Consider the following 16,631-nt stretch of genomic DNA (forward strand, 5'->3'; position numbering starts at 1 on the left):
CTGGAGTGCAATGGCGCCATCTTGGCTCACTGCAACCTCCACCTCCAGGGTTAAAGCGATTCTCCTGCCTCAGCCTCCCGAGTAGCTGGGACTACAGGCATGCGCCACCACACCTGGCTAATTTTGTATTTTTAGTAGAGACGGGGTTTCTCCATGTTGGTCAGGCTGGTCTGGAACTCCCGACCTCAGGTGATCCACCTGCCTCGGCCTCCCAAAGTGCTGGGATTACAGGCATGAGCCACTTGAGCCCGGCCCAATGTTAAATATTCTAATTTGGCTGGAGTGGTGGCTCATGCCTACAATCCCAGCACTTTGGAAGGTTGAGGCAGGAGGATCACTTGAGGCCAGGAGGATCATTTGAGACCAGCCTGGACAACATGGTGAGACCCCATTTCTACAAAAAATTAAAAGATAAATAAAAATAAACACTTTTTTTTTTTTTTTGAGACTGAGTCTTGCTCTGTCGCCCAGGCTGGAGTGCAGTGGTGCGATCTCGGCTCACTGCAATCTCCACCTCCTGGGTTCAAGCTGTTCTTCTGCCTCAGCCTCCTGAGTAGCTGGGACTACAGGCACCCACCACTACGCCCGGCTAATTTTTAGTATTTTTAGTAGAGACAGGGTTTCACCATGTTAGCCAGGATGGTCTCGATCTCCTGACCTCATGATCCGCCCTCCTCAGCCTCCCAAAGTGCTGGGATTACAGGTGTGACCCACTGCACCCAGCCAAAAATAAATACATTTTCTAATTTGGCCTCAACATCTCCCCCAAGCTGCTCCTTATCCATGTCCATTTCTCAGGGACTGCCTCTGCATGCCAGAGCCTTGGGCCTGGTCTTAGACAGCTCCCGCCTTTCCCCCAAACTGTCAGTCTCACGGCTGCTCCTTCTGGCCTTGGGAGTGTCTCATTCACTGGCCTCGCCCTGCCCTCCCCGACCTGTCCCATCTGTGCCCTGTCCTAGACTCTTTCCCTGGCTTGGGGCTTCCACTGTTACCCCCTCCAACCTATCCTTTTTCATACAGTAACTTTCTGACACTCATATCTGACCCTGTCCTCCCCTGCTCAAAGCCCTTCTGTGGCTCCCCAGTGCCCTCAGAACAGAGTCCAAACTCCTTAGCCTAGCATTCAGGGCCTTTTATCCCTCATGCTACAGCAGTCACAGGCTGAACACAGACACCCACACATCACATCTCCCAAGCTCAAGAAGCCCACCTTTCCTCACTCCTGCCTTATCCCCATTCCCGTATGCCCAAGCCCCACGATTAGACTCCCCTCTGTCAACACTTCACCTGTTTGGTCTTTGCAAGGTTCCACCACTGGGCGGGGGAGGGGGCCCAGCCTGGCACCCCACCCCCACTCCAGCCAGGGCTCAGGTCTCCAACAACAGAACCAGAGCCACTCAACAGCGCTGGAACCCATTCAGTGGGGCCTGGGGCCCCTCATCCCAAGCCAGGAGGGCTTTTAGGGAGGGGCGCAGCCCCTGGCAGACTGACAGTGTGGCCTGGGGATTTTGGGGTGCCAAGGAAGCAGGGGCCAACCTTGTAGGAGGAGGCACGAGTGCGGTTCTCTTTCCCCCACTGGGGGGCCTGCTGTGTCGGCGGCCAGGCGGGAGGCCTAGGCGGCAGAGCCAGTGGCGCAGGGGTCTGGGCAGGGCGGTGTCTGGCAGCGGGGGCACCATGGCTACCATCCAGTCGGAGACCGACTGCTACGACATCATCGAGGTCTTGGGCAAGGGGACCTTCGGGGAGGTAGCCAAGGGCTGGCGGCGGAGCACGGGCGAGATGGTGGCCATCAAGATCCTCAAGAACGACGCCTACCGCAACCGCATCATCAAGAACGAGCTGAAGCTGCTGCACTGCATGCGAGGCCTGGACCCTGAGGAGGCCCATGTCATCCGCTTCCTTGAGTTCTTCCACGACGCCCTCAAGTTCTACCTGGTCTTCGAGCTGCTGGAGCAAAACCTTTTTGAGTTCCAGAAGGAGAACAACTTCGCGCCCCTCCCTGCCCGCCACATCCGTACAGTCACCCTGCAGGTGCTCAGAGCCCTGGCCCGGCTCAAGGAGCTGGCGATCATCCACGCTGATCTCAAGCCTGAGAACATCATGCTGGTGGACCAGACCCGCTGCCCCTTCAGGGTCAAGGTGAGTAGGCGCCGTCTAGGGTGGCTGTGTCCCTAGTTCCTTGTCTTTTTTTTTTTTTTTTTTTTTTTTGAGACGGAGTCTTGCTGTGTCGCCCAGGCTGGAGTGCAGTGGCCAGATCTCGGCTCACTGCAAGCTCCGCTTCCCGGGTTCACGCCATTCTCCTGCCTCAGCCTCCCGAGTAGCTGGGACTATAGGCACCCGCCACCTCGCCCGGCTAGTTTTTTGTAATATTTAGTAGAGACGGGGTTTCACCGTGTTAGCCAGGATGGTCTCGATCTCCTGACCTCGTGATCCACCCGTCTCCGCCTCCCAAAGTGCTGGGATTACAGGCTTGAGCCACCGCACCCGGCCGTTCCTTGTCTTTTTCTCAGCTTCTTCCAGCCCTGGATGTTGTGTGTGTGTGTGTGTGTGTGTGTGTGTGTGTGTGTGTGACGAACTTTCATTCTGTTGCCCAGGCTTGAGTGCAGTGGCACAATCTCAGCTCACTGCAACGTCTGCCTCCTGGGTTCAAATGGGTTCAAGTGATTCTCCTGCCTCAGCCTCCCGAGTAACTGGGATTACAGGGATGCGCCACTATGCTGCCCAGCTAATTTTTTTTTGTACTTATTGGAGATGGGGTTTCACTATGCTGGCCAGGCTGGTCTCGAACTCCTGACCTCAAATGATCCACCCGCCTTGGCCTCCAAAAGTGCTGGGATTACAGGCGTGAGCCACTGTGCCCAGCCTACTTTTTAAAAATTTAAGATATTTATTTATTTAGTTTCAGAGACAAGGTCTTGCTCTGTTGCCCAGGCTGGAGTGCAGTGGTACAATCATAGCTCACTGCAGCCTTAAACTCCTGAGCTCAAGCGATCCTCCCACTTCAGCCTTCCAATTAGCTGGGACTTTAAGCACACACCACTGTGCCTGGCTAATTAAATTTTTTTTTTTTTTTTGTAGAAACGAGGCCTTGCTATGTTGTCCAGGCTGGTCTTGAACTCCTGGGCTCAAGCAATCCTCCTGCCTCAGCTTCCCAAAGCACTGAGATTACAGGCAGGAGCCACTGTGCCCAGTCTCTTCAGACACTAAGATTTCTCTTGTCTACCTCTGGGGCCTGAGGTCTTCCCAAGGCCCTGTCCATAACAGCTCTGCTCTGCCTTGCTCCTGGCCCCCAAATCCTCCCCATCTTCTTGTCCCAATTCTGATGTCTTCTCTGTCCCAGACCTGAGGTCTCCCCTGTTCCCTTCCAGGCCCTGAGGTCTCCCTGTCCTGCTCCATTCTCAGCTCAGCTTCTCTGGCCTGGTCCTGTCCTTGTGGGGCTGACATTCTAGTGGGAGACAGAGGGTCACCAAGATAAATGAGTGAAATATGATAAGCAAGTGAGAAGCAGGGAGGAAGTGGATGCTGGGTGTTCATAGAGATGGGTGGTGCTGAGTGAGCTTTTAGACATGGTGGTCAGCTAGGCCTCACTGAGAAGGTAACTTTGAGGGAAATCCTGAAGGAGGGAGAAAGCTGTGTAGCCATCTGGAGACAGAGCCTCCAGGCAGAGGGAACAGCCAGTGCAAAGGCCCTGAGGTAGGAGTCTGTTCTCATGCTACTATAAAGAACTACCTGTAGGCTGGGCACAGTGGCTCACACCTGTAATTCCAGCACTTTGGGAGGCCAAGGTGGGTGGATCACTTAAGGTCAGGGGTTCGAGACCAGCCTGGCTAACATGGTGAAACCCCATCTTTACTAATAATACAAAAATTAGTTGGGCGTGGTGGCACACGTCTGTAGTCCCAGCTACTCAGGAGGCTGAGACAGGAGAATCACTTGAACACAGAGGTGGAGGTTGCAGTGAGCCAAGATGGTGCCACTGCCCTCTAGCCTGGGCAACAGAGTGAGACTCCATCTCAAAAGCAAACCAACCAACAAACAAACTACCTGAGACTGGGTAACTTATAAATAAAGAAAAGGGGTTTAATTGACTCACAGTTCCTCATGGCTAGAGAGGACTCAGGAAACTTACAATCATGGCGGAAGGTGAAGGGGAAGCAAGGCACGTCTTACATGGCGGCAGGAGAGAGAGCGTGCAGGAGAAGCTGCCACTTTTAAACCGTCAGATCTCATGAGAACTCACTATCATGGGAACAGCATAGGGGAAACTGCCTTCAGGACCCAATCACCTCCCACCAGGTTCCTTCGGTGACATTTAGAGATGAGGTTTGGGCAGGGACACAGAGTCAAACCATATCAAGGAGTGTGCCAATTGTATGCATTTGAAGAACACCGGGGAGGCCTGCGTGGCTGAAGCAGAATGAATGAGGTGAAGAGGGAAGAAATGAGTCCAAGGAGGTGATGGGGCCAGGCATGCAGGGCCTTGTTGGTCACAGCACGGACTTCGGTTTTATTCCGAGGAAGATGGAGCCACAGGAGGAATCTAAGCAGAGGAGGACTCGGTCAGACTCAGAGAAACAAGCCTAAGCCTTGTTTCTCTGGCTGCATAAGGGGAGCAGACAGGGGTGGGTTGGGCAGGAGCAGGAAGGCAGAGGGGTGACTGTGCTAGTCCAGGTGGGAGACGTGGCGATTGGGACCAGAGTCAGGGCAGTGGGAGCAGGAGACTTGGGTGGATTCTGGGTAGATTTCGGAGCTAGAGACAAGAGGATTTGTTGATGGATCTTACATGAAGGGTGACAGAGCGAGAGAGGAGTAGAGGGGGACAAAAGCCTGTTGGTCCGAGCAACTGGAAGCATGTGTATTACTCATCATGGTCAGTTTGTCGATGAATAAACATTTACTGAATGCCTGCTTTGGGTCTGGCCTTGTGCTGGACACACAGAGGCATCTCCTCCGTACTGTCACAGGCCCCTGGTGCTGACCCCTCTGTCCGCCTTTTTTTTTTTTTTTTTTTTTTTTTTGAGACAGGGTCTGGCTCTTTCGCCCAGGCTGCAGTGCCATGGCACCTTCTTGGCTCACTGCAACCTCCGCCTCCTGGGCTCAAGTGATCCTCCTGCCCCAGCCTCCCAAGGAGCTGGGACTACAGGCATGCACCACCATGCCCAGCTAATTTTTGTATTTTTTTTTTCTTTTTTAAGATGGAGTCTTGCTCTTGCTCTTGTCACCCAGGCTAGAGTGCAATGGCATGATCTTGGCCCACTGCCTCCGCCTCCCAGGTTTAAGCGATTCTCCTGCCTCAGCTTCCTGAGTAGCTGGGATTACAGGTGCCCGCTACCCATACCCAGCTAACATTTTTTTTTTTTTTTTTGAGACGGAGTTCCACTCTTGTTACCCAGCGGGGAGTGCAGTGGCACAATCTCGGCTCACTGCAACCTTCGCCTCCCATGTTCAAGCAATTCTCCTGCCTCAGCCTCCCGAGTAGCTGGGATTACAGGCATCTGCCACCACACCTGGCTAATTTTTATATTTTTAGTAGAGATGGGGTTTTACCATGTTGGTCAGGCTGGTCTCGAACTCCTGACCTCAGGTGATCCACCCACCTCAGCCTCCCAAAGTGCTGGGATTACAGGCGTGACCACCGCGCCTGGCCAACTTTTGTATTTTTTGGTAGAAACGGGATTTCATCATGTTGCCCAGGCTGGTCTCAAAGTCCTGAGCTCAAGCAATCTGCCCACCTTGGCCTTCCAAAGTGCTAGAATTACAAGTGTGAGCCACCACGCCCAGTCCTCTGTCTGCTTTTGAGTTTGATACTGTCTGGATGGGTCTGAACCAGGGGCACTTTTCACTCTGAATCTCCGTGACTCTCTCTTGGCCTCAGTTTCTTTTTCTTTTTCTTTTTCAGATGGTTTCACTCTTTTGTCCAAGCTGGAGTGCAGTGGCGTGATCTTGGCTCACTGCAACCTCCACCCCCACCCAGGTTCAAGCGATTGTCCTGCATCAGCCTCCCAAGTAGCTGATGGGAGGTAGCTGAGGGCAAGGCTGGGGCTGACTTAGTCATCATTGTGTCCCTGACATCTCCCAGCACTGCAGTCATGGAGCCAGTGCTAAATGAATGCTTGCCAGAGATACAGAGACACAGAGACAGAAAAAGGTGGATTATTCTGCCCCAAGAGGTGGAAGGACAGAGACCCAGGGAAGCAGGGACTTCTACAAACACAGCAGAGGACAGACAGGACGGATCCACAGCACCTGACCAGCATTATCACCCCCACTGTCTCTGTGGAATGAATGAATGAATGAATAAATGAATGAATTCCATAAATATGGATTAAGTACCCACGGTCACTTAGCCTTTTGGGTACTGACACCCTGGCACTCTGGGATCAGAACTGCAATTAATAACCATTTCATGATACTGCTTTCTGCAAGTAAAAGGTGAGAGATGGCTAGGCGGTGGCTCACGCCTTTAATCCCAACACTTTGGGAGGCCGAGGCGGGTGGATCACCTGAGGTCAGGAGTTCAAGACCAGCCTGACCAATATGGTGAAACCTCATCTCTGCTAAAAGTATAAAAATTAGCCGGGCGTGGCGGTGGGTGCCTGTAATCCCAGCTACTCTAGAGGCTGAGGCAGGAGAATCACTTGAACCTGGGAGGCGGAGGTTGCAGTGAGCTGAGGTTACGCCACTGCACTCCACCCTGGGCGACAGAGGAAGTCCCTCTGTCTCAGAAAAAAAAAAATGAAAATTAGCCAGGCATGGTGGCACATACCCTGGAATCCCAGTTAACTGGGGGGCAGAGGCAGGAGACTCACTTGAACATGGGAGGCAGAGGTTTTGCAGTGAGCTGAGATCACGCCACTGCACTCCAGCCTAGGTGACAGAGCTCAACTTTGTCTCACCAAAAAAAAAAAAAAAAAAAAAAAATTGAGAAATGGCTGAATGAAAAGCAGAAAAACTCAGAGAAGAAAACTGAGGCTGGCCAGGTGCAGTGGCCTGAGCCTGTAATCCCAGCACTTTGGGAGGCTAGGGCGGGTGGATCAACTGAGGTCAGAAGTTCAAGATCAGCCTGTCCAACATGGTGAAATCCCGTCTCTACTAAAAATACAAAAATTAGCCAGGTGTGGTGGGGTGCACCTGTAATCCCAGCTACTTGGGAGGCTGATGCAGGACAATCGCTTGAACCCAGGTGGGGGTGGAGGTTGCAGTGAGCCGAGATCACGCCACTGCACTCCAGCTTGGACAAAAGAGTGAAACCATCTGAAAAAGAAAAAGAAAAAGAAACTTAGGCCAAGAGAGAGTCACGGAGATTCAGAGTGAAAATGGCAGACAGCTCCACCAGAGGCATGGGGAGATACAAAGGCTTTGGGCGATTCGCGGCGTTGGTTCTGCAGCTGTTGGTCAAAGCACCTGTCATGTGCCAAAAGCCTGTGACCAGTGTGAACAGTGCCTGATGAGGAAGACAGAAGAGGACCTGGACTTCAGGGAGGTGTCTTCCTAGTGGACGACACAGAGACAGAGATGGAAAGAGAGAGAGACACTGAGACACAAGAGACAGGCAAGTGATGGAGAGGTAGATGCAAAGAAAGAACAAGAGAGGTACAAATGGCCAGGCACGGTGGCTCATGCCTGGAATCTCAGGACTTTGGGAGGCCGAGGTGGGAGGATTGCTGGAGCCTAGGAGTTCAAGACCAGCCTGGGTAACATGGTGAAAACCCATCTCTACTGAAAATACAAAAATTAGCCGGGCATGGTGGCATGTGCCTGTAGTCCCAGCCACTTGGGAGGCTGAGGCAGGAGAATCGCTTGAACCTGGAAGGTGGAGGTTGCCTTGAGCCGAGATCGCGCGACTGTACTTCAGCCTGGGTGACAGGGTGAGCTACGGTCTCAAAAGAGAGACAGAGAGATACAAACAAGAGATGGAAATAGAATGAAGGATTACAAAGCCCATACATTCATTCATTCATTCACTCATTATTTACTGAGCCCCTGCTGTGTGCCAGGTACTGTTCTAGGCATCTAGGGATACGGTATTGAACAAAGTAGATATAATCTTTGCCCTCGTGGGACTGACATCCTAGCTGGGGAGAGAAATGCTGAACTTGATAAGGAAGTAGACTAGGGCCAGGTGCGGGGCCTCATGCCTATAATCCCAGCATGTTGGGAGGCTGAGGCAGGAGAATCACTTGAGCCCAGGAGCTTAAGACCATCCTGGGCAACATAGTGAGACCCATCTCTATCTCTACAAAAAGTTAAAAAATTAGCTGGGTATGGTGGTGTGTGCCTGCGGTCCCAGCTACTCAGGAGGCTCAGGCGGGAGGATCTCATGAGCCCTGGAGTTCGCGGCAGCAGTGAGCTATGATGGAGTCACTGCACTCCAGCCTGGGTGATAAAGCAAGACCCTGTCTCTAAAAAGAAAAAAAAGGGCTGGGTGCAGTGTCTCATGCCTGTAATCCCAACACTCTGGGAGGCCGAGGCAGGCAGATCACCTGAGTCAGGAGTTTGAGACCAGCCTGGCTAACATGGTGAAACCCCGCCCATCTCTACCAAAAATGCAAAAGATTAGCGCTTGTAATCCCAGCGACTCGGAGGCTGAGGCAGGAGAATCGCTTGAACCCAGTAGGTGGAGGTTGCAGTGAGCCAAGATCACACCACTGCTCTCCAGCCTGGCCGACAGAGCGAGACTCCATCACAAAAAATAAATAATTAAAAATAAAATTAAAATAAAAAAATAAAAGATACAGTGTGTGAAATGGCATTAAGAGCGATGGTGGGGCCGGGTGCGGTGGCTCACGACTGTAATCCCAGCACTTTGGGAGGCCGAGACGAGTGGATCACCTGCAGTCAGGAGTTTGAGACCAACCTGGCCATCATGGCGAAACCCTGTCTCTACTAAAAATGTAAAAATTAGCTGAGCGTGGTGGCAAGCGCATGTAATCCCAGCTACTTGGGAGGCTGAGGCAGGAGAATCACTTGAACCTGGGAGGTGGAGGTTGCGGTGAGCCAAGATTGCACCACTGCACTCCAGCCTGGGCGACGAGCAAAACTCTGTCTCAAAAACCTTCATCTCAAAAAAAAAAAAAAAAAAAAAGGAAAAACAGGGGCCTGGCAGAGGGATAGGAAGGGTGGGGGCTGATGCTTTAACAGAATGATTAGGGGAGGCCTCACTGAGAAGGTGATCATTTTTTTTTTATCCTCCCTTTCTGCTTTTGATAGAAATGTGACATTTGAGTAAAGACCTGAAGGAGGTGAGGCAGGGAGCCCTGTGCTCATGCAGGGAAGAGCATTTCAGACAGAAGGAACAGCCAGTGCAAAACCCTGAGCTGGGAATGTCTGACTTATTCAAGGAATAGTGAGGAGGCCCTTGTGGCTGGAGGAGGGTGAGTGACGGGGACAGTGGGAGATGTGGCAGAGAGGTGACAGAGCAGACGTTGGAGACCTGTGGGCCACGGTGAGGACCTTGGCTTTTGTCACAGGATGTGACTGTGAGCAGGGGAGGACCCAATCTATCCCAGGCGACCACAGGATCCCCCTGGATGCTTGTGAGAGACAGACTAGGGGGCAGAGGAGAGGAGCAGAGAGACCAGCGAGGAGGCCCCTGTGTTAGTCTAGGTTGGAGAGGATGTGGGATAAGACCAGGGTGGGGGCTGCGGATGGCATGCAAAGTGAGCAGATTCTAGATCTGTTGGCTGATGGACAAGGTGTGGGGTACAAGAGGAAGAGTAAGGTCCTAATCCTCCTATGCATAGTTCTAGTAGAGAGAAACAGAGAGAGAGTCAGTCACTCGAACCAGACACAAAGACTGGAAGAGACAGAGATAGGGACTTAAGAACTACGACCACAGCTGAGTGAGGTGGCTCATGCCTGTAATTCCAGCTAGGGAGGCTGAGGCAGGTGGATCATCTGAGGTCAGGAGTTCGAGACCAGTCTGGCCAACATGGTGAAACCCTGTCTTTACTAAAAATACAAAAATTAGCAGGGCATGGTGGTGTGCACCTGTAGACCCAGCTACTGGGGAGGCTGAGGCAGGAGAATCACTCGAACCCAGGAGGTAGAGGTTGCAGTGAGCCTAGATTGTGCCACTGTACTCCAACCTGGGCAACAGAGTGGGACTCGGTCTCAAAAAACAAACAAACAAAAAACAACAAGAAAGGCTGGGCGCAGTGGCTCACGCCTGTAGTCCCAGCATTTTGGGAGTCCGAGGCGTGTGGGTCACCTGAGGTCAAGAGTTCGAGACCAGCCTGGCCAACATAGTGAAATCCCAACTCTACTAAAAATACAAAAAATTAGCCAGGCGTAGGGGCGGGCGCCTGTAATCCCAGCTACTCAGGAGACTGAGGCATGAGAATCGCTTGAACCAGGGAAGTGGAGGTTGCAGTGTGCTGAGATAGTGCCATTGCGCTCCAGACTGGGCAACAAGAGCCAGACTCTGTCTCAAACAAACAAAAACCAACAAAGCGACTAAAGAGTCACAGACCCAGAGACGGCCAGAGTCAAATAGCAGATGCAGGAATATGCCAGGTGAGAGATGCCAGGGGTGGCCCGGCTGGGCTGTCCCTGCACTTGACCTGCCCACTCGCCCTCTTCTCCACCCGACAGGTGATTGACTTCGGCTCTGCCAGCATTTTCAGCGAGGTGCGCTACGTGAAGGAGCCATACATCCAGTCGCGCTTCTACCGGGCCCCCGAGATCCTGCTGGGGCTGCCCTTCTGCGAGAAGGTGGACGTGTGGTCCCTGGGCTGCGTCATGGCTGAGCTGCACCTGGGCTGGCCCCTCTACCCCGGCAACAATGAGTACGACCAGGTGCGCTACATCTGCGAAACCCAGGGCCTCCCCAAGCCGCACCTGCTGCACGCCGCCCGCAAGGCCCACCACTTCTTTAAGCGCAACCCCCACCCTGACGCCGCCAGCCCCTGGCAGCTCAAGTCCTCGGCTGACTACCTGGCCGAGACGAAGGTAAGGGAGAAGTTGGGTGCGGGCAGTCAGCGTGGGGGCTGTTACATGAAAAAAAATCTAGGATGGGCGACGTGGCTCACACCTGTAATTCTAGCACTTTGGGAGGCTGTGGTGGGAGGACCCCTTGAGCCCAGGGGTTTGAGACTAGCCTAGGGAACATAGTGAGACCTCCTCTTTATGAAACGTGGAAAAAAAAATTAGCTGGGCGTGGTGGTATGGGCCTATTGTCCCAGATACATGAGAGGTTGAGGCAGGAGAATTCCTTGAGCCTGGGAGATCCAGGCTACAGTGAGCTGTGGTCATGCCACTGTACTTGAGCCTGGGTGGCAGAGCAAGACCCTGTTTCAAAAAGAAAAAAAAAAGAAAAATCTATCAGACCAGAAGAATGGAGTGAAAAGAATAAAAAACAAAATAAAAGAAATTTTTTTTTCTTTTTTTTTTTTGAGAGGGAGTCTCGATCTGTTGCCCAGGCTGGAGTGCAGTGGCGTAGTCTCGGCTCACTGCAACCTCTGCCTCCCGGGTTTAAGGGATTCTTCTGCCTGAGCCTCCCGAGTAGCTGGGACTACAGGCACTCGCCACCACACCCGGCTAATTTTTTGTATTTTTAGTAGAGATGGGGTTTTACCATGTTGACCAGGCTGGTCTCAAATACCTGACCTCATGATCCACCCGCCTCGGCCTCCCAAAGCGGTGGGATTACAGGCATGAGCCACTGCGCCCAGCCAAAAAAATATTTTCTTAATAATTGAAAAAAAATATTTCTGGGCTAAACCTCAGTGAGAACTGGAACTTGGGGGTCAGCCTAGGGCATTTGCACAGCAAGAAAGAGCTGGGTGAGATCAAATGTGGGACTCGTCAGCTGCTGCAGCAAGATAGACCTGGGGGAGAAACTGCAGGGAGAATTAGATGTTTGGAAGTCAGATGTGAGGGCTGCTCTAGAGGGATCTGGGTCATACTACAAGTGTGACAGGAAGATTGGGGCAGCTTCTCTGCCAGCTTCAGCTCTGGGGTCAGCAACTTGTGTGGCAAGGGGGATGAGACCATGGAGAAAAAATGAGGACTGAGACTGGCTGTGAGAATTGCAAAAGAGGCCAGGTGCAATGGCTTATACCTGCAGTCCGAGCACTTTGGTGGGGCCAAGGCAGGAGGATTGCTTGAAGCCATCCTGGGTGACATAGCAAGACTGCGTCTCTAGAAAAAATTTTTTTTTTAATTTAGCCAGGCATGGTGGCACACACCTGTAGTTCCAAGCTACTTGGGAGGCTGAGGTGGGAAGATCACTTGAACCCGGGAGTTGGTGGTTGCAGTGAGCTGTGATTGCACCACTACACTCCAGTCTGGGCGACAGAGCAAGATCCTGTTTAAAAAAAAAAAAAGGATCTGAGGCCAGGCGCAGTGGCTCACACCTGTAATCCCAGCACTTTGGGAGGCTGAGGCGGGTGGATCACCTGAGGTCAGGAGTCTGAGACCAGCCTGGCCAACATGGTGAAACTCTGTCTCTACTAAAAATACAAAAATTAGCTGGGCATCGTGGTGGATGCCTGTAATTCCAGCTGCTTGGGAGGCTGAGGCAGGAGAATCGCTTGAAGCTGGGAGGCAGAGGTTGCAGTGAGCCGAGATTGTGCCACTGTACTCCAGCCTGGGTGACAAGAGTGAAACTCTGTCTCAAAAAAAAAAAAAAAAAAAAAAAAATTTTCTGAGTGAGACCTCAGGTGAGTCTAGAGGTTTGGGGCAGCAGCCAGTTTGCTACCTCTACAGCTTTGCCCCTCCAATCTGTGCAGCAAGAGCCTGGGACTAGGAGTTTGAGGTCACAAGTCTTGATTTCACAGCAAGAAGGGTCTGGATGGGACCACAGGTGAGACTAAAAGTTGATGGCAGTTCCATAGCAGGGAACTAGTTCCATAGACTAGTGTAGCAAGAAGGGTCTGGGTTCCACCACCGGGAGGCCTGGGATCAAGCGTGGAGTTGTGGCAGTAAGAGGGACCTGGATTTGATTCCAGGGAGGACTAGAGATTCCAGGCAGCCCCTCTGCTAGCTGCTGGTAGGGGCTGCACCCATGGTGCTGGGGGTGGACTGGAGGTCTGGGGCAAGGGGTGGAACTTGGACCAGTGAAAGCTTTGGGTTAGATTAGAGGGGCTCGGGTGTGACGGATCCAGGGTGGCCCTCCTAGCAGCCAGAGAGCTCCAAGGCAGATCATGGGCAGACCTGGAAGTTGGGGCTACCTGTGGGTGCCACAGCAGGAGTGCCCAGGGCCCTAGCCCTGCACAAGGGGCAACCCTGCTCCCTTCTCCATGCCCCGCCAGGTGCGCCCACTGGAGCGCCGCAAGTATATGCTTAAGTCCTTGGACCAGATCGAGACAGTGAATGGTGGCAGTGTGGCCAGTCGGCTGACCTTCCCTGACCGGGAGGCACTGGCAGAGCACGCCGACCTCAAGAGCATGGTGGAGCTGATCAAACGCATGCTGACCTGGGAATCACATGAACGCATCAGCCCCAGTGCCGCCCTGCGCCATCCCTTCGTGTCCATGCAGCAGCTGCGCAATGCCCACGAGAGCACCCACTACTACCAGCTCTCGCTGCGCAGCCACCGCCTGTCGCTGCAGGTGGAGGGCAAGCCCCCCGCGCCCGTCGTGGCTGCAGAAGATGGGACCCCCTACTACCGTCTGGCTGAGGAGAAGGAGGCTGTGGGCATGGGCAGTGTGGCCAGCAGCAGCCCCTTCTTCCGAGAGGAGAAGGCACCGGGTATGCAAAGAGCCATCGACCAGCTGGACGACCTGAGTCTGCAGGAGGCTGGGCATGGGCTGTGGGGTGAGACCTGCACCGATGTGGTCTCCGACATGATGGCCCCCCTCAAGGCAGCCATCACTGGCCGCCACATGCCCGACTCGGGCCCCGAGCCCATCCTGGCCTTCTATAGCAGCCGCCTGACAGGCCGCCACAAGGCCCGCAAGCCACCTGCGGGTTCCAAATCCGACTCCAACTTCAGCAACCTCATCCGGCTGAGCCAGGTCTCGCCTGAGGATGACAGGCCCTGCCGGGGGCAGCAGCTGGGAGGAAGGAGAGCATCTCGGGGCCTCTGCTGAGCCACCGGCCATCCTGCAGCGAGATGGGGATGGGCCCAACATTGACAACATGACCATGGAGGCTGAGGTGAGTCGGGTGCATTTAGGATACGATTAGGGTGTGAGGAGGCTCAGCACACACTCACCCACCTTAGGATAAGATTAGGATGTGAAGAGGCTCAGCACACACTCACCCACCTTAGGATAAGATTAGGATGTGAAGAGGCTCAGCACACACTCACCCATGCTCAGGTTACGATTGGGGTGTGAAGAGGCTCAGCACACACTCACCCATGCTCAGGTTACGACTGGGGTGTGAGGAGGCTCAGCACACACTCACCCATGTTCAGGATATGATTAGGGTGTGAGGAGGCACAGTACACACCTAATACCGTCAAGATATGGTAAGGCTCAGCACATACTCAGCTATTTCCAGGCTGTGACAAAAACTCAGGGCACAGTAATCTACTTTTAAGAAGTGATAAAGAGCCTGGGCAACATAGTGAGATCCCGTCTGTACCAAAAAATTAGAAATATTAGCTGGTTTTGGTGGCATGCATCTGTAGTCCCAGCTACTCAGGAGGCTGAGGTGGGAGGATCACTTGAGCCAGGGAGGTCGAGGCTGCAGTGAGCTGTCATCGCATCACTGCAAAGAGGCGATAAAGGCCCAGCACTGGTAAGACCCTAGCACGTGCTCACCCTCATCAGGCGGAGCTGACAGAGGCTCAGCAGACACTAACACACCAACACTGCTTGGCTGATGCCCCTCTCCTCTTCCCCCACAGAGGCCAGACCCTGAGCTCTTCGACCCCAGCAGCTGTCCCGGAGAATGGCTGAGTGAGCCAGACTGGACCCTGGAGGGCGTCAGGGGCCCACGGGCTCAGGGGCTCCCACCCCGCCGCTCCCACCAGCATGGTCCGCCCCGGGGGGCCACCAGTTTCCTCCAGCATGTCACCGGGCACCACTGATGGTGATTCCACCCCTGCCCATCACTGAGGGCTGCGCTAGCTGAGCTGGCATCCCCTCCCAACCTGAACTGCTCCTCAGAGCCATCTCCCGAACCCACAAATTATTCTTACAGAAAGATAGTTATCCGGAAATTCCCATTCCCCGTCTGCGGTGCGGTGCGTTCCTGCACACTTCTCTTAAACACACCAGGGCTTTGGAGTCTGGCCCATGCTCCTTGGCCAGAGGGACAGCAGGAAGGGGGACTGCACCCCGCTGGCCCTGCTGCCTCTGTCTATTTCAATATAGAACTGTTCAGCAGTCCTGCTTCAAGCCTGCTCTCACTGCCTGGGGCTTGGACTGGCCCTGGGGGGAATGGGGGCTCCAGGCTGGCACCCAGTGACTCGCTCTGTGATGTTGGGCCCAGTTGACCACTGGCTTAGGCTGGAGCCTGGGCTGCTGTCACACTAGGAGGGAAAAGCTGTGCTTGGTTGACTGACCCATGTCCTAAATATGCTATGTACTTGGCACATTGGGAATCCACCCTCGGAACATGCATGTGTTGAGTATGTGTTAATCAAGTTTGCCAGACGCTGGGGTCTCCTTATCTGTTGACCTGTCCTTCCTACATGTTTATGGGGTTGGCATGCACTCATCCGCATCTGGGACATGCTGGGTGGAAATCCACTTGGCAGGCCTAAATTCACACTTGGTGCACGCTCCGGCGCTCAGCCATGCTTGTTCACCCTTGGGATGTAGCAATGGTTCGGTCCCTGCTGATCAATCTGGGAACATGCTTCTGTACAGCACATACCCCATGCTGGCTACATGAGTGTGAAGTCCACGCCAGGCCACAGGGCGGCACGCTGCATGCTCAGCACAGGTCAGCCCATGTACGCTACATGTTAAGGGTTCAGCACACGCCAACCCGTGCCAGCACATGCTGAGGGCTCAGTACATGCTAACCCACGCTAGTCACACACGGAGGGCTCAGCACATGCCAGTGACATATCGAGGCCTCAGCACAAAGATGTCCCCACCTGAGGCCCATGCCAGCTGTCCCCTACCCCTGCACCCCATCTCACACCACTCAGTCAGGCACAGGCTGTACAGACAAGTTATTTACTTATTATCACCCTGGGCCCTTTTTGCCCTGGAAAGTGGGGGTGGGCCAGGGGGCTGGGCCCAGCATGCACCCCCACTTCTTTGGGGGCTGATCCCTCCCCCAGCTCTGCTGGGTCCTGGGGCCACAGCGTCAGGCCGGTGGGGGCAGAGGTAGAGGTGGGAGAGCAGGGGAGAGAGCCTGAGGAGCCACAATGGGGCAGACAGAAGCGGGGGCACGGGGACAGGGACCGTGACCCAGAGCATCTGGGTCTGTGGGGCCCTAGCAGGCCTCGGCCTGTCCGCGGGACCGGGCCTCAGAGCAGGCGGCAGGCATTGCCCACGCTGTCGGCTGAGGTGTCAAGGTCATGGCTGTAAGGGGAGTCCCAGTCCCTCAGGAAAATGGCCTCCAGCTGGCTCCGTAGACTGCCCCTCCCGTTCTGCGTCACCAGCAGCGAGGTGCCCGCCGTCTCCGTGAAGTAGTTGCCTGACCAGTTGGAGGTTCCTAGAGAGGAATGTGTGGAGCGTAAGGGAGCCCTCAGGGGGCTGCCCCGGGTGTCTGAACCCCCTCTT

The 16,631-nt window shown here is 53.9% G+C and overlaps 2 protein-coding genes across 8 annotated transcripts in view; one reads left to right on the plus strand and one right to left on the minus strand.

Annotated features, from left to right (window-relative positions):
* Positions 1–1,565: 1,565 nt before the first annotated feature.
* HIPK4 (homeodomain interacting protein kinase 4) lies at positions 1,566–16,450 on the plus strand. Its single transcript, XM_007996835.3, is given in 5 exon segments — positions 1,566–2,139; positions 10,594–10,950; positions 13,254–13,988; positions 13,990–14,100; positions 14,798–16,450. Coding segments are annotated over 5 exon segments (1,851 nt in total). The 5' UTR covers positions 1,566–1,674; the 3' UTR covers positions 14,981–16,450.
* The window catches only part of PLD3 (phospholipase D family member 3), a 31,366-nt gene continuing 30,800 nt past the window's right edge, over positions 16,066–16,631 (minus strand). For all 7 annotated transcript variants that reach the window (XM_007996829.3, XM_037991685.2, XM_007996828.3 and 4 more), the window contains one exon: positions 16,066–16,563. In XM_007996829.3, coding sequence (XP_007995020.2) covers positions 16,376–16,563 — 188 coding nt within the window. In that variant the 3' untranslated portion in view covers positions 16,066–16,375. The remainder of the gene's footprint in view (positions 16,564–16,631) is intronic.

Source organism: Chlorocebus sabaeus, chromosome 6, assembly GCF_047675955.1.
Source record: "Chlorocebus sabaeus isolate Y175 chromosome 6, mChlSab1.0.hap1, whole genome shotgun sequence".
Lineage (NCBI taxonomy): Eukaryota > Metazoa > Chordata > Mammalia > Primates > Cercopithecidae > Chlorocebus > Chlorocebus sabaeus.